Consider the following 16,543-nt stretch of genomic DNA (forward strand, 5'->3'; position numbering starts at 1 on the left):
TGGGGAAGAGCATAGGCAAAACATGTTTACCTGTCCTCAGTAATTACATTGGTGGCATAGCATTAGTATTGTTATTCTGAGACTGTTATACATGTAATGAAGGAAAAAAGAGATGATTAACGGTGGAATAAACTATTTCTGTCAGCTCCTATGTCATTGAGAAGATTCTCCTTTTGGAAAGAAGGAGGCATAGATGTAATATAAAAGAGGATACAAGTAAAAATTTTGTAATCCCGAATTTGAGTTGCAAATATCAGTATGATCTCATGATGTCATTTGTTTTAAATACAGGTATGTTTTCTAGTTCTTTCCATTGAAGAGACCTAGAAACAATGCCCAAATGAAATAGTATTGAACATTACTATTACCCAGATTGTGATGCTGAAATACAATTTCCCTCTAAAAGAAACCGGGAATTTTTAGAGAAATGAGTAATTCCAGGTCTGGGGCAAGAAATGCAGAAGATGAGCTTGGAATATTCTGTCATAGCAAAAAAGTCAGATCATGTCAAAATCAGGGTTAGAATTACCAGGGATAGCATTTGGGTCTAATAACTCCAAAATGAGGGATAGAATACTCAAGGACAGAATTGGGTCTAATAACTCCAGTCCTCTAAACATCTTCTATGTACCATATTTAGCTACTACATTGGGACCATGAACTTCCTCTCTAGGACTTGCCTAGATTACATACAAGTCTTTGTTTAGAGGATCTTTCAGTTTCTAACCTCTCTGGTTCAGAGTTATGGCTAATTTTATGGCAAGGACACCTGTTCCTTGGGCTCTAGACTCTAATCCATTACAAGCTCCCTTCATATCAGCAGCAGTAATGTCCAGCCCCTATCTGCTTGGGATGGATCCAAACAGGTGTCTTAGAAGCAAAAGTCCCCTAATCACATTACAAAATGCTTTGCCATGTGGTAATGTCCATTAATGAAATCCTTCTTGACTTGGTGCATGATAGATGCCAAGGGAAGATCTCTTTCAATAGGAGATTTGAAAAGCCATTCTTGTTTCTTTTTTTGTTTTGTTTTGTTTACTTTTGCATTAATCAATAAATTAATTTAATAAACTTGATTCAGCACCTACCATGAGCCAGAGCCTACCGTCGGAGGCTCTGAAGAGACAGCAAAAATCAAAACAGATGTGATACTGCTCTGAGAAGTTGACAATCTCTTCATCCCGACCATCATAGGGAAGCCTGTAAGGTGAGAAGAGTTTATCCAAGGCTGATGATATGCAGTGCTAGAAAGATCTATCGTGAGTCGCTTCGGAATATAGCTCCAAAGTTGGAACTACAGATTAGCAGCTTTTTCCTTGAGACAGGCAGAAAGATCTTATTTTCTGAAGGATCATGACCCCCTCTCTCATGTGAAGGCATGGAGTAAACAACATGGATAGAAAGGAACCAGTTGCTCGTTGTATGCATTTTTAATCCTTTCATTATATTTAAAGATACGCTAGACAAAATCAGTATATTTAGCGCATTGTAAGAGTGTCAAATTCCTGTAAATTGAGTCATATTTTAATAGGCTTTTGAACAACTGCCATGCTCATTCCACACTGATGCTTTTGTTCCTGCTGGATCCCTAATGTGTAGTCATTTGACCTTCTGTATCTGTCCCAATCTGAGTCCTCACAGAGTGAGTTCCGACAGTTTTTATGCTCCACTCAAATCTTATGTTTCCTATATTTTAGTTTTGTGCCTTCAATTCAAGGTAAGAACATGAAGCATGTATGTGTCCATGGAGCTGGGCAGATAATACATGACAAAAAAATTGTTTAAGTAATGGTCAATTTGCTTAAGGAGGTCTTTTTAGAAATAATCTGACTTTGAGTCTTTTCATTAAAAAAAAGGAAAATATAAGTGTCTTCTTTAGTAGCTAATATTGAATTTTATGTCATGTTTGCTTAAAATGAGGAGTGCCAATTCCTTCATGCAAATTGTAAGCACAATACTTACACCCACCTATCACCCTTCTGTATTTTGTTAAACCATGTAAAAGATGTGTTAGTGTCACTCACATAAAAACCTCTTTCTTATTTCCCTCTGTTTTCTTTCATGATAAAGCAAGGATCTTGTTTGTTTCTTCTCTTTTGGCAGACAGCAGTAAATTAAAAAAATAATAATAATAATCGGAAGGCTGTATCTTTTCTTATATTTACCCAGCTCTAGATCTTTTCACACACACAAAAAAAAGTTGTCTATATTCCTTAGAAATTGATGACCAAGTGTCTCACTTTTTTGTTGTCTCAAGGGATTACTAATTATTTTAACATCTTTTGAACAAGTCAGCCTTTATTTCAATACCTAGTAGTGTACTTTGGATGATGATGATGATGATAATGGGCCTTCTTTATTGAATAAGAAGAACAACTGTATCAATGAGGGTTTATAATAGCTTAAAGCCGAGTAAGATAAGTTTATCCTGTTCCATACCTGTGCTGAATTTAAGAAACTATGTCAGCTTGTAGAAAATAAATAAGAACCAAAATGTAATGGACATCTAGTGTTTGACCAACATTCCGCCCACCACTTCTGAAAATGCTTCTGGGAATGGTTTCTATTAAGAGATACAATTACATTTCCTTTTTTTCCTCCTTAAGTGTAAGTTTGAGGCTTTGGCTAAATTAAAAAAAAAAAAACATTGTTCTAGTTTCTTCCGATGTAATAGGATCTGTAATATAATATTCCTTGAGTACTAGGAAAGTATTATATTGTGTGATTGAAAGTTTACGTACTTGGTGTCACATTTTCTATGTCTGTTTGTAGCTAGCTCTTTTGCTCAGCATTATGACTGGTTATGTTTTAATAGTGAGGGCTTCCATATTGACTTAAGTCCCTTTGTCAAGGTCTGGGAGGCAGAGCACAATATCAAAAGTTGAAGCATTAATGGAGTCCTACTTTCCCTCCCCATTTGATTAGTCCCTGAGTGGAGTGACCAATTGGAAACTGATGTTTTAGTGAGATTAGGGAAGTAGGCTCAGTGCCTCTGTGGTGGTAGAGCAGGGAAATGTGACCTAGGATTTGCCAACAGCTACATTTCTAACAAAATGGAGGGGTGTCATGAACTGAGCCAATAGGGCAGCGACTGGAAAGAGGAAAGGGTACTAGTGGTGCTCAAGTTCTTGGTTCCAGGACCTCATGTCTGAGGCTGCCTGCTTCTCCCACAGTTTGATGATGTGAGCAATACATGCTCCTTTTTATTCTGCTTGGGTTGTGTTGGGTTTCTGTCACTAACAATCAAATTTCTTGACTAATGAATAACATACGTTTTCCTTTCACTAGAGAGGAGAGACTGTGTGTGTACGAGTATTTGTTGAGGACCTAGTATGTGCTGGTCACTGTACAAAACACTATGTGCATTATTTCAGGTTATCCTTAAGCAGTGTTATGAGGTAAATATTTTTATCTAAGTTTAAGGAATTTGTAGCTGAGAAGCTGACACAGAGAATGGAAAGAATTTTCTTAAGCCAAACGACTAATACATGTCAGATTGAGGATTCACATACAAGTTTTCCTAACTTTGGAATCTATGCTGTTTTGCTATTATATCATGATAATTGGAAGGTAAGCCAATATCAAATGTCAGTTGCTGGGGAAAGCAGTGTGATTTAGTGATATGTCCCTTGCTCAGGGAATTGCATCCCCATTCTCTCCCTTACTGGTTAAGTGACACTGGACAAGCAAAACTCTTCTTTGATTCTTTTCCTTGACTTATAGAACTTTATCTTATGCAAAGAATGTACTATGTATTCATCATTTGACTCATATAAATGATTATTTTCCAAACATGATACGGAGTTCCAGAGAGTTTTCCATAATCCCTGGCTCTGCATCCAGGGCCAACTATTTGCCATACAATGGAGAAGGGTTAATATTTGTATTTGTAGCCAAGAACAAAGATATACTAAAAGACCTAATCAGGGATTAGCCCCCCAAATCAAACTCACAATTGATAGGGGACAGAATTCCTAATCAATAAATATTTACCTAAAGTATCAGCTACTGGTTAGCAGTGGGTTTTTGAAAACTTAGTGTTTTCAAAAGTTCTTTTGGTGTTAATAGGTTAAATACCAATAATCCCTTATTTAGGGTATGTCAAAAGTAATATGGTAGTGCCCATTATGAAATTATATGATATTGTTTGGTTATCTTATGGGTAAAAATAGACTTTTCAAAACATCATAACTTCTTACAGAAGATTCTGAGGCAAAATTTAACCTTTAGGACAAGTCTGGTCCCATCCAACAACGTAAGAAACGTCTCAAAGTATTTTTAACTCTTAAAGAGAAAACGAAGTCACAGGAACTGAAATGAAAAAAAAATTTTTTTTCAAAGAATTGCTGTTTGAGTATTTTGTAGGTGTAGTCAGGTTTTTCACACATCCCACACTCACCTAGAATTCAGGAGTGAATATTAATATTTATTCTTTTTTTTTCTACTATAAATACTGTGCTTCGAGGGTTTGGATTGGTTGAACTTTTACAGGTTCTCTTTTTAATCCATTTGAATATTTTGATCATGTCAGATTTTCTCCCACTGACATGATTGTGTTGACACGTACAAGCCTGTGCAAAGAAGAAAAGCATGAAGGTGGTTAAACTCAAGCAACTGGCTAGTTACTTATTATGAAAACTGATGCATTGATTGAACTTTAAAGTTTAGCTTCTGTCTCTTCCCAGATTTGTGACAAAAAGCAAGAAATGTTTTTAAATGCCTATCACTTTCTATAGGAAAACAATGTCTTAGGTCAAAATTGCTACTGCCATCCCTTATGTGTAAAGAATCAACAGAATCTTACTAGGGAACATCACTCTCATCCTGTAGAGCTACACAGAAAAATAAATCCATGCTATTTTTAATTTATAAGGTATTTTTTCCCCATATCTACTTGAATTCTCGAAGGTTTTCACTGGAGGGTTATTTTGCTATCCCAGATTCTTACTACCCGCTCACTAATGCTATAGATGAAACATTTCAACTCCACTCTCTCCTATCAGCACCTTTTTATTTATTCTGATTTTCCACTATAAATATTTGTCAAAAGAGAAAATCCAGAAAGGATGATAAGAGAATGGCCATGGCTGATTAGAATCTGAGGAAACAGAACAAAATTAAAACCTGGGTTTCCCATCATCTTTTATTTTGTACCCCGGAGGATGACACTTCGAAGATTGCTCTTTGGATAATATTTCCTGGAAAATAGACAGTGAGTTTTTTCACCTGTAATATTTCTTGTAAGACTTCAAAGAAGGATGCATTTCTGGAATGGAGGAATTTCTAGGCCATTGTTGCATGTCTATAAACACTGCAGCCCTCACATGTTCCTTGTTGTTTAGCTTTTAGACTGTTCTCAGTCTCCCTGGGCATCTTCCCCTACTTGCTTCTTAAAATATTCTCAAGGGTTCTGTCTGTAGCACTTTTCTTAGTCTGTACACAAATTCAAAATTCCTTATGATTTCAATATGCTGTTGGCTCCAATATCTTTACTTTTGGCACTGATTTTTCCTTAGCTCCCGACCCATGTAACCAAATGCCTCCTGAAAGTTTCCCCTGTGGGGACCTCAAACTTAATATGCCTGAAAACTGAATTACCCTCTCTCTTGAAGCAGATGTAAATTGGAGTGACTGCCTGGCCCATGGCATTTCTTTTCACCTGAATGAACAAAGTCGATAGGTTGGGTTGGGCCAATCACATTCTGTTTTCCAGAGACTTGAAACCTGAATGGAGAAACTAAAAAATGTAAGTGGTTGGATCTCACTCACTTTGAGGCAGTTCCAAGAAAACAAACCCCTATTGCCAGGCAGGGAATCCAGAGCTATCCAAGTTCCTGCCAGAGTCTGTTTTTGTTCCTTATTAATATATCATTAAAGCCTTCTTCTCTTCATGCCTTCCTTATATTTAATAACCACACCCAGCTGCCAAGCTAGAACCTAGAATTCACAGGACTCATCTTTCTCTCCCCACACACTCATTTACTCAGGACAGAGATCGGGCATTTTAGGCAGAGGATATATTCTAACATCTGAAATCATCCATAGTCAAAACTTATGCTGAAAATCCCATAATATTGGAGATTAGCTTTCTGTCTTTCAGTAGATCCAGTGCACTCACTTTTTCATCCAGAGCTGGAAAAGATTGCTGTTACTTTAATTAAATAGCAGATGAAGTAGTTAATTTGCATTTAGGGACTAAGTGTCTACAAATTTTAAAGCTTGGTAAGATGATCATAGAATCCAGGGCACTCAGGAACTGAAGCTGACCAAAGCAATAGCGGAGGCATGTCTCTCACTTCACGTTTATCACACAGACTTTCTCTTTCTTTCTGTAGGTCTTCTCAAATTCAGTGAGCATGTTATGGGACCCTGCTAGGCCTCCTACTTGTCTCAATCTCTTCATCCCCATATTAGCTATTTTGATCCAGCCTAAAAACTTTGTGATACAGGAATTATTTTCCCCATTTATACATGAGATATTGAAGACCCAAAGTTATCCAAGTTAACTCTCTGAAATTACACAGATAGGAAGAGGTAGAGCTGAGCTTCAAATCCAGAATTGGTGTGCAGTTTACACGGTATGATACGGAGCTACAGGGAATACAGAGAAGAGTTTTTATGACTAAGATGATCCAAAGTGACTTGATAGAAAAAATGACATTTGAGCTGGCCCTTAAAGAATGAGGACAGCATGTGACATGGAGAAAGAGAATTTTAAGTTAGGGGAAGATCATAAGCAATAACCTGGTGAGATGAGTTCAGAACATATTTGGGGAGAGGCAAGACTAGTCCAGGATTTTGTAAAAAGCACACATGCACAGAAGTAGGATAAAATAAGTCTGGAACATAAACTGAGAGTGGGAATTGGATGTCTTAATGAATAAATGAAAAAAAATGGGTGGACAGATGGAAGGATGGAGGAAGGAAGTAAAAAAGAAAGGGAGAGAGGGAACAGAGAAGGAAAGAAGAGAGAGAAGATGAGAAAAATGCACGTGTTCAGTAATGGGCAAAATGATTGTCTATTGTGTCTTGGGGATCTTGCCATGACACGGAACTACCAAGATCTCGTTTCGACTAGTGTCAGTTTATCCACATTTTAAACAAAACCACACCAAGTAACTGTGGATGGGTACATTTAATAGAAGAGGATACAGTCTGAAAATATATATACTAACTTCAGGACAGTAGTTTCCTCTGCAGAGGAAAGGAGAGAGGACTGATCTTAAGTGAACTCATACGATTTCAATTTTAAATAAAAATGAGAGAGAAAGAGGAGAGAGAGAGATCTGAAACAAATATGAGAAAACCTTAACATTTGAGAATTCTGAATAGAAAGTACATGGATATTTCATATATTATACCCCTATTTTTCTGTGCATTTGAAATAATTACTAATAACAACAGAAATTAAAATAAACCAACTACATCATCTTACTGAAAACAGAAGGAAGAATAGAACTGAAAATTACAATAGAAAATCAGAGTGGGCAATGTTGAGGGGAACGAAGTAAACAACTCCATCATTTGGAGATGTATGGGAAGTTGGTAACATTCTTAACAGAAGAATGATGGGCCTCTTGGACTTTATTGTTATTGGAATCCTATGTGATAGGATAAGTTTGAAGAAATTAACTTAAGAAAAGATCAACATATTTTCCCTATCCTTTCCATTAAGGATTTTTCCAGAAGAGGAAATAAATAAACACTTTCAGATATACATTTACAAAGATAGTGAAGACCACAGGGAAATATGGTGAAGTAATTCTAGAAATTTTTGGTAGCATAAAACCTATGACCAAATGACCAAAAAGATGTGATCATACCACCTATATTATCCTTCTCTAATATTCTAAACTTAAATATTTAATAAACACCAAAGAGCATCAATAATAGAAAAATAAACCAGTGAGGCAATAAAAATTTCAAAGCCAGATATTTGCATATGTCAGATCTTGGTATATGACAGAACTGTCTTGGCATATCAGTAGGGAAATTAGACTCCCTTCAATAGATGGTAATGAATAAACAAGTTTACCATGAGAGAAATAAGTAAATGAATTTAATTCTCCACTTCAAATCATATATAAAATCTTCTTAAGTTGATTTAAAATTTAAATATTTGTGGCGGCACTTTAAAACTTACAGAAGAAAATAAAGGAAGATACATTAAATAAGACAAAAATTACAAACTATAGAGAAAAATATTGATATCTTTCATGACATTAAAGTGAATATTTCTCAGCTTTTGCCTTTTGCCAGAGTCTGAATTTCCTGTCTCATTTGTAACATCAACAGATAATATATATAAGACAGTGGCAATCAAGGCACTGGACATTAGGGAATGAAAGGCAGTGACCCCTGAGAGAGAAGAAATATATGAGGTGAGCCTTACAGTTACCCCAGTTTACTGCCTTGAGAGTTTCCAAGCTGGATTGCAGAACAGAGTATCCACACAGTTTAGACGTGTCCCTGAGTTGAGCAGATGGAGCTGGGAGTCTGGGGAAGACAAGGAAGTTAGAGTTCACAGGGCAGAATACCAGCCAGGAGAGAGCTGCATGGAAAGAGAACTTTGGAGAGGTACAGATGGTTCCCCTCAAGCATCCACCAGAGCTCTGATTAGCATATGCATGTAAGGAAACTTTTTGAAGCCATTGGGAAAAACTTCTGAAAGCATTACAGGGAAAAGTAATCAGAGCTTACACAGAGGGGTAGTGTCTGTTCCCAAAAGGCAGAATGCAAATCCTCATAATTCAGAAGGATACAAGACTACAAAGAAGGTCCTGCCTCAGTAGCTGGGAAATACAAAACTATCCAGTACCCAAACAAGGTAAAATTTATAATAAGAAAAGGACCACACAAGCAAAGAAGCAAGAAAATACAATCCAGAGAGAAGAGAAAATGAATCAAAACTCACCAAAAAGTGGCACGCATGATAGGATTATCATACAAAAAATATTAAAATAGTTATCAATAGTTACTGCATTTCTCAGTAACTGATAAAAAGATAATCAATAAGGATATGGAATGTTTGAATAACACTGTCAACCAACTTGACATAAATAACATTTTTAGAACACTCCCGAAAGAACAGCAGAGCACATTTTTTTTCAAGTGTTATGGAGCATTTACCAAGATAGACCATATTCTGAGCCATAAAATAAGGATCAATTAATTTAAAGGATTCGAATCCTATAGGGTATGTTCTCTGATCAATAACAGAAAGAACTCTGGAAAAATCCCAAAATATGTGGAAACTAAATAATACACTTCTAAATAACCTGCGGGTTAAAGAATAAATCAAAAGGAAAATCGGAAGTATTTTGAACTAACTAAAATGAAATCGCAACATATCAAACTTTGTGAGATATCACTAAACTGTACTTGGTGCACAAATGTATATATATATTTTAAACGAAGAAAGGTCTCAAATCAGTGACCTCGGCATTAATCTTAAGAAACTAGAAAAAGAAGAGAAATTAAGGTTGAAGTAAGAAGAACGGAGATAATAAAATTAGACAGAAATCAATGAAACAAAAATCAGAATACAATAGAGAAATTCATGAAACTGAAAGATGATTCTTGAATATCAGTGAAATGTATAAACCTTTAGCCAGACTGATCAGGAAAAAGGGAAAGAAAACACAAATTACCAATATCAGGAATGAGAGAGATTACATCAGTACAGCTCTGGCAGCCATTAAAAGGATGACAAGGATTTATTATAAACAACTTAAGCCAATAAATTCAACAACTTGGATGAAATTGACAAATTTCTTGAAAATATAAACTATCAAAGCTTACTCAAGGAGACATGCATAACCTGAATACATGATATAACCTGATATATATTCAATCATTATATATATATTCATGATATATATTTAATGAAAGAAATTCAATTTCTAGTGAAAACATGACCACAAGAAAAAAGAAAAAATGCATGCCAGGCCCAAATGCCTTCCCTGGTGAATTTTATCAAACACGTAAGAAATAAATAAGATGAATTCTATACAAACTCAGAAATTTGAAAGAAAAGGGAATATTTCCTAACCTATTCAATAAGACAGGCATTATTCGGATACCAAAGACAGAGATGTTACAAGAAAGAAAACTGTACACCAATATTCTCCCATGAAGATCGATGCAAAAATTCTAAGCAATGTTGTTTTGCAAATCAAATCCAATGCAACATAAAAAGGAAGCTGCATGGTGACAAAGAGGGATTTATATTCCAGAAATACAAGACTGGTTTATCAGTCACATAGCATAATTCATAATTCATCATATTAACTAACTAAGAAGAGAAAAACCGAGTGATCACCTTAATACATGCAGAGAAAGCAACGTCAAGAGTCAGTTTCAACTTCTGATTAAAAACTTGCAGCATTGAAGGAATAGAAGAGAACTTGCTAAAGGGCATCTAGGGAAACGTACAAGTAATATACTTAATGGTGAACAATTGAATGGTTTCCGTCTAAGAGTAGGAATAAAACAAGGATCTCTGTTCTCACCATTTCTATTCAACATTGTTCTAGAAGTTCTTGTCAGTGCTATCAAGACAAAACAGTAAGTCATCCAGATTACAAAGGAAGACGTAAAACTGTCTTTAATCACAAAAATACTTGGTAATTTATTTAGAATATTTTATGGAATATATAAAAAGCTGCTATATGAGCTTAGCAGTGTTGCAGGATACATGATAATATATAAAAATAAATAATTTAGTGAATATATATATATATTCTCTAATAATGGACAAACTAAAAATAAGAAAATTATAATAGCTTCAAAAGTGTTAAATACTTAAAGATAATTTTAACAAAAGATATGTAAGACCTATACACTGAAAACTACAAAAAGTTGCAGAGAGAAATTTAAAAAGACCTAAATATGTGGAAAGGTATACTATGTTCATAGGTGATAAATCTCTATTTTGTCAAGATCTCAATTCTTTCCCGAATGATTATAGATTCTAATCAAAATCCTTGGAGAGTGGGATTTTTTAGAAATTGGAAAATGGAATTTAAAATTCATATGGGAATGCATAGGACATATAATATCCAAAGTGACCATGAAGAAGGACATAAGTGACTATGAAAAAGAAGGACTAACACTACCTGATCTCAAGGTTTATTATAATGCTATAGCAATGGAAAAGCATATGGTATTGGCATAACCATAGACAAACAGATTGTCAGGCTGCCAGTTATCAAGGTGGCCAATTAGGACAATGAGACAAACTTGAAGTAACCATCGAGTTTGTATCCACTCTGTGTGACAGTGCATTGAGAGGCAAAGGAGAAAAGAGCTGGCTGTCCAGTGTCTGTTTTTCCCCGCAGATGGCACTGGGCATGGGTCAGATGATATGCAACGCAAAGGAGACGAATTGTATCACTGCTAAGGAGCTCTAAAGAAAGGCTCCTGCCTTTTGTAGGGACCTGGAGTAATCAGGGTTGGAAGGTAGGAAGGGCTGGAAATGGAAACATACTGAGTCAGAGTGAGGAAAAGTCCCCCAGCCAAAACTCCCCACACCTCCACACACTCCTCCATAAATAGGTCTCAGTGGAGGTGGAGTGGAGAAAAGTGTCTCAGTCCTGGCTCTGATAAGGAAGCCTTGGAATGGAAGTGCCAGGGCTGTAACGCAGATATGCGAATGAGTATGACTGGCCAGGAGAAAGGTGGGAGGGTTGTGTCCTTAACTGCAGTTCCTTCCAGAGACTATACTGAAGTGGCTGTACACCAAGCCTGATGCGGGGAGGACAGTCTCCCCCATAACACGTGCTGCACAAAGCCTTGTAATTGCCTATGGTTGGGCCTGAATGATCACACATAGAATTTTGGCTGGGAGCTGTACTCCTCATACATCAGTGGAATAAAATAGAGATTCCAGAAACAGACCCACGCTCATACAGGCAATTGATTTTTGACAAAAGTGTAAAGGCAATTTAGTGGCAAAAGTATCTTTTCAAGAGAGAGTGTTGGAATAACTAGATATCCCTATGCAAAAAATAAACTTGGAGCCATACCTCACACAAAATACAAAAATTAAGTGGATCATAGACCTAAATATAAAATTTAAGTAATATCTACAAATCAAAATGTGTCTGTATATAATTGATATACTAACAATGACCATATGAATGGAAATCTTGTTAGGTAAAACCTAACCCTGTAAACCTTATGGAAAAACTTATAGGGAAAAATATTTGTTACCTTGGATTAAGCAAAGACTTCTTGGTTATCTCACTAAAGCACAACCCACCAGAAAACTGCAAAAACGGAGATAAGTTAGACTTAAGCAGAATTAAAAACTTCAACCCTCCGAAAGACACAGGTAATAGTATAAAGTCAAGAAACAGATTGTGATAAAGTAATTCCAAATCATATATCTTTGGCAAAACATCTCTGGAAAATAGTTTAGCCATTTCTTCAAGGTTTAATGATTTAAATGGCTGCCTATGAAGTAACCCAGTAATTCCGGTATTAGGTATTTATTCACCTATGAGACATGTAAGCATATGTTCATACAAACACTTGTCACAAAACTTCGAGTCAGCTTTATTTCTAATACTCAAAATTGTAAACAATTCAAATGTTCTTCGATATGTGAATGAAGAAAAGGTTAATTGTAGTATATCCATAAAATGGAATACTGTGCTGAAAAATAACTATTGATACGTGTGTATAACAACATGGATGGATCTCAAAAGAATTATGCTGAGTGAAAGAAAACAGATGAAAAAGAGTACATACCATATGATCATGTCTGTATAAGAATCTAGAAAGTGCAAACTCTACTATCAGAAAACAGACCAGTGGTTGCTTAGGGATGAGGGTTGAGGGCTATGGAAGGTGGGGCATGAGGGAGGGACTACAAGGGATCATGAGAAACTTTGGGGTCTGACAGAGATGTTTATTATATTGATTGTGGTGATAGTTTAACAGATGCCTATATATGTCAAAACTTAAACTGTACAATTTAAACATGTATAATTTATTGTATGTCAATTATACCACAATAAAGCTATTTAAAAATGATTAATTTCTGGCCATGAAAATGCATCCTTCTTTCTTGCAGATAATTATGGAGACGAGTCCTAAGCTTCACATGTTGTTGGATGGCAGAGAAATCAAGCTAATGACAGGTTATTCAGGAAATTCCCTGGGACCGATGACTTGAATGATAAATCTGGTCTTTACAAACCTTTCACAGGGTCTTGCTCTGGAGTACTCCTTTTTCTTCTTCAGATCACCTCTCCATGTCTCTAAAGCAGCAAAGGAGGCAGTTATTGTTCACACTGTACCACTTAACTTCCAACTTGGTCATAGAAACTGCCTTCAGTTGCCTTCGGTAACAACAAGACTTTTCTGAAGACTTCGGGAAAATTGACATAAGCTGCGAAACAAAAATCTCCAAATCCAATACGAGATTACTATCAGTGGAGTGCCTGTGAAAAACAATTGTTAAATGCTCAGCAATTTTACAAGCTAGTGGGTAAACACAGCTATTATTGAGATTGAACTACATACTTTTATGATGAAATTATATTAAAAACAAAGATAATACTCAAAACTCATCACTTCCTACTTTACTACATTCACTATTATCTGTGTTCTTGAGGTTTACACATCTTTCCACGTCCATATTCAGTGACATCATGCTTATCCCTTGGAATCAGCTATGGTGGGAGTGTTTGCAAAGACTACAAACCAGGGCTTGATTTATTGTTTCATTGATGGTTGAGAAGATGACAAAGAAAATGTTTGGGGTGCCTGGGTGGCACAGCGGTTAAGCGTCTGCCTTCGGCTCAGGGCGTGATCCCGGCGTTATGGGATCGAGCCCCACATCAGGCTCCTCCACTATGAGCCTGCTTCTTCCTCTCCCACTCCCCCTACTGTGTTCCCTCTCTCGCTGGCTGTCTCTCTGTTAAATAAATAAATAAAATCTTAAAAAAAAAAAAAGAAAGAAAATGTTAATGCAGGTTAAGGTAAAATTGTAGCGTATTTGTAGTCGCTATATTGTGAATGTACAAAAGCTCGAGGAAATATTGTTCCATTATTTGAAACTATTACCCGATTCAGCAAGTAAATTGCTTTGATTCACCGACATACCAAAGTTGTGAGAAATGTTTTTGTTGTTTCACATTTGTCTTACACATTAACATAAATAAAAATATCAACCAATATTCATGTTGAAACTATATTCATTCATCAGTTGCAAACATGAGTTGGCTTTACAAGATTTAGCAAAAAACCGATGAAAATATTCTGTTGTATGTTCTATCATTATTTGTAATGTTCGTGTGTAAACATTATATCACTAAAATGTATAAAAACTTATATATGTAGATTTGCTTTCATTTTTTCCCTAGAGAGCCAAATGCCAAACGTTCAGCAGTGTATCACTGGACTACTTTCACAGTCCCCAAACCCAGACCCGATTCAAAGGTTTTCCTCACGGGTATCTCAGCCTTCCAGGCATTTGCTTGGAGATGCCAATTCACTTCTCTCTCATGGGAGTGGTCTAGCTATAAAATATGAACCATGGACAACGGTATTTTAATCACGTTTCCATAACTAATAAATCCCCTGGAGTAATTTTCTCAAAACAAGGCAATACTTAATTATCAAAATCGCAGTATTTTTTCCGTTAATTTTTCAGCTTCAACAGGTGTCCTGTTAGGTAAGTTAAACACCAAAGGCAGAAACTACGTGAACAAGATGGATAGATTTGCTATGATAACTATCAAGGCTTTTGTAATATAAGAAATATCATTCACAAAAATAAAAAGCTAAATATAACTTAGCAAAATAAATGTGGGGGACACCTGGGTGGCTCAGTTGGTTAAGTGTCTGCCTTCGGCTCAGGTCATGATCTCAGGGTCCTGGAATCGAGTTCCGCATTGGGCTCCTTGTTCAGCGGGGAGCCTGCCTCTCCCTTAGCTTGCTGTTCCCCCTGCTTGTGCCCTCTCTCTCTGACAAATAAATAAAGTCTTTTAAAAAAAGAAAATTAATGCAATAACTACTTCAAAGAGTTATTAGCTTTAATTGATAACTAATTTTTATACATCTATAAGAAAAAGATGGTACTTCAGTGGGAAAAAAACAGGTAAAAGTCACAAACAGAAACTTCACGAAGTAACCCAAGTGGCCGATAAAATACAATAATAATCTCACTAATAATAATAAAAATAAATTTAAAATAAGATATCATATTCACTTTTAAATTTGAAGATTTTTAAATGATAATCTTGGAGAAGGTGATATGGGGAAATAAAGGGACCCTCAAGTACTCTTTCTTCTGATCGTTTATTTATTTGAGTGAGAGAGAGACTGAGAGAGAGTGACCATGAGTGGGGAAGAGGAGCAGAGGGAGGCAGAGAAACAGGCTCCCCTCTGAGCAGAGTGCCCCATGCAATGTGGGACTTGATCCCAGGACTCAGGGACCATGACCTGAGCTGAAGGCAGAAGCTTAACCGACTGGGCCACCCAGGTGCCCTCAGGTACTCTTGATGGGCGTAAATTGGCGTACGCTTTCTGAAGGGCTCCTTGGACATATTCTCCACGTCTCTTGACCCCATGGTTGCACTTCTAGTGATTTATATCAAGATAGTAGTTAAGGACATGCGCAAAGATGTAGCTAAAATAATGTTTGTCACAACTTTGTTTAGAATAATGATATATGTATATATACATATATAAAATATTTAATAATTAAATATAAACTTTGTTAATAATGACAAATTACATGTCTAACAAGAATGAATTTGTTAAACTCTTCATATATATATATACACAAAATATTAAACAACCATAAAAGTTATATAATGAAATATTAGTAATTGTCATGGAATGACTTTAATGATATATAATTTTGGTGTGAAAATAGCATCTTAAAACTATATGCAGTATTATCTTTCTTTTGGTGGAAATATGTGTGTGTCTATATACACATACACACAATTAATAAGATTGAAGGATGTACTCAAAAATGTTAACTGAGACTTTATTTCAGATGTTAATTACTTTCTTCCTTTTCTTTCTTATTTGTATTGTTCTTCATTGAGAATACATTGCTTGTTTAATAGAATTACATCTCCACACTATTTCAGCACTCTATAAATTTCATAATCAGGTGATTCAAGGACTTGTTAGTGCTCAGATTCTTTGGGATCACAGCTGTTTTGCTTAGAGATGCATTTGGAAGCAGCTTGGTAGGGTGAGTATGACCTAAGAGGACACTCCTGGAAGGAGGAAGAATTCCTTGTGTTTGCGCTTTTCCTGGCTAAGCAAATACTGTGCTGACTGGAGCAGCCCGCAGGTGGCTGCTCTCTTTGTGTCTAGTGTGGAAATGCGGAGAGTGACTCATTTTACTGGTGGTGTGACTCTGGGTTTGGTTACCCACAGGCATTTCTGCTCTGACTGGGTCCCCTGGAGGAGGTTTTATTTTAACATGTTAGCAGAGGCTTTTCCAGCCCAAGTGAAAGGTTGTGAATGCCAGGGAGGGACCACACCCTCTCATTTATCTCCATTTACAAGGATT

The 16,543-nt window shown here is 36.2% G+C and overlaps 1 protein-coding gene across 1 annotated transcript in view; it reads left to right on the plus strand.

Moving 5' to 3' along the window:
* The window catches only part of TPRG1 (tumor protein p63 regulated 1), a 477,906-nt gene extending 463,730 nt beyond the window's left edge, over window positions 1-14,176 (plus strand). Inside the window, exon 6 of the mRNA XM_057306602.1 lies at window positions 13,079-14,176. Coding sequence (XP_057162585.1) covers window positions 13,079-13,180 — 102 coding nt within the window. The 3' untranslated portion in view covers window positions 13,181-14,176. The remainder of the gene's footprint in view (window positions 1-13,078) is intronic.
* Window positions 14,177-16,543: the final 2,367 nt, after the last annotated feature.

The sequence above is a fragment of the Ursus arctos genome, unplaced genomic scaffold (genome assembly GCF_023065955.2).
Source record: "Ursus arctos isolate Adak ecotype North America unplaced genomic scaffold, UrsArc2.0 scaffold_4, whole genome shotgun sequence".
Lineage (NCBI taxonomy): Eukaryota > Metazoa > Chordata > Mammalia > Carnivora > Ursidae > Ursus > Ursus arctos.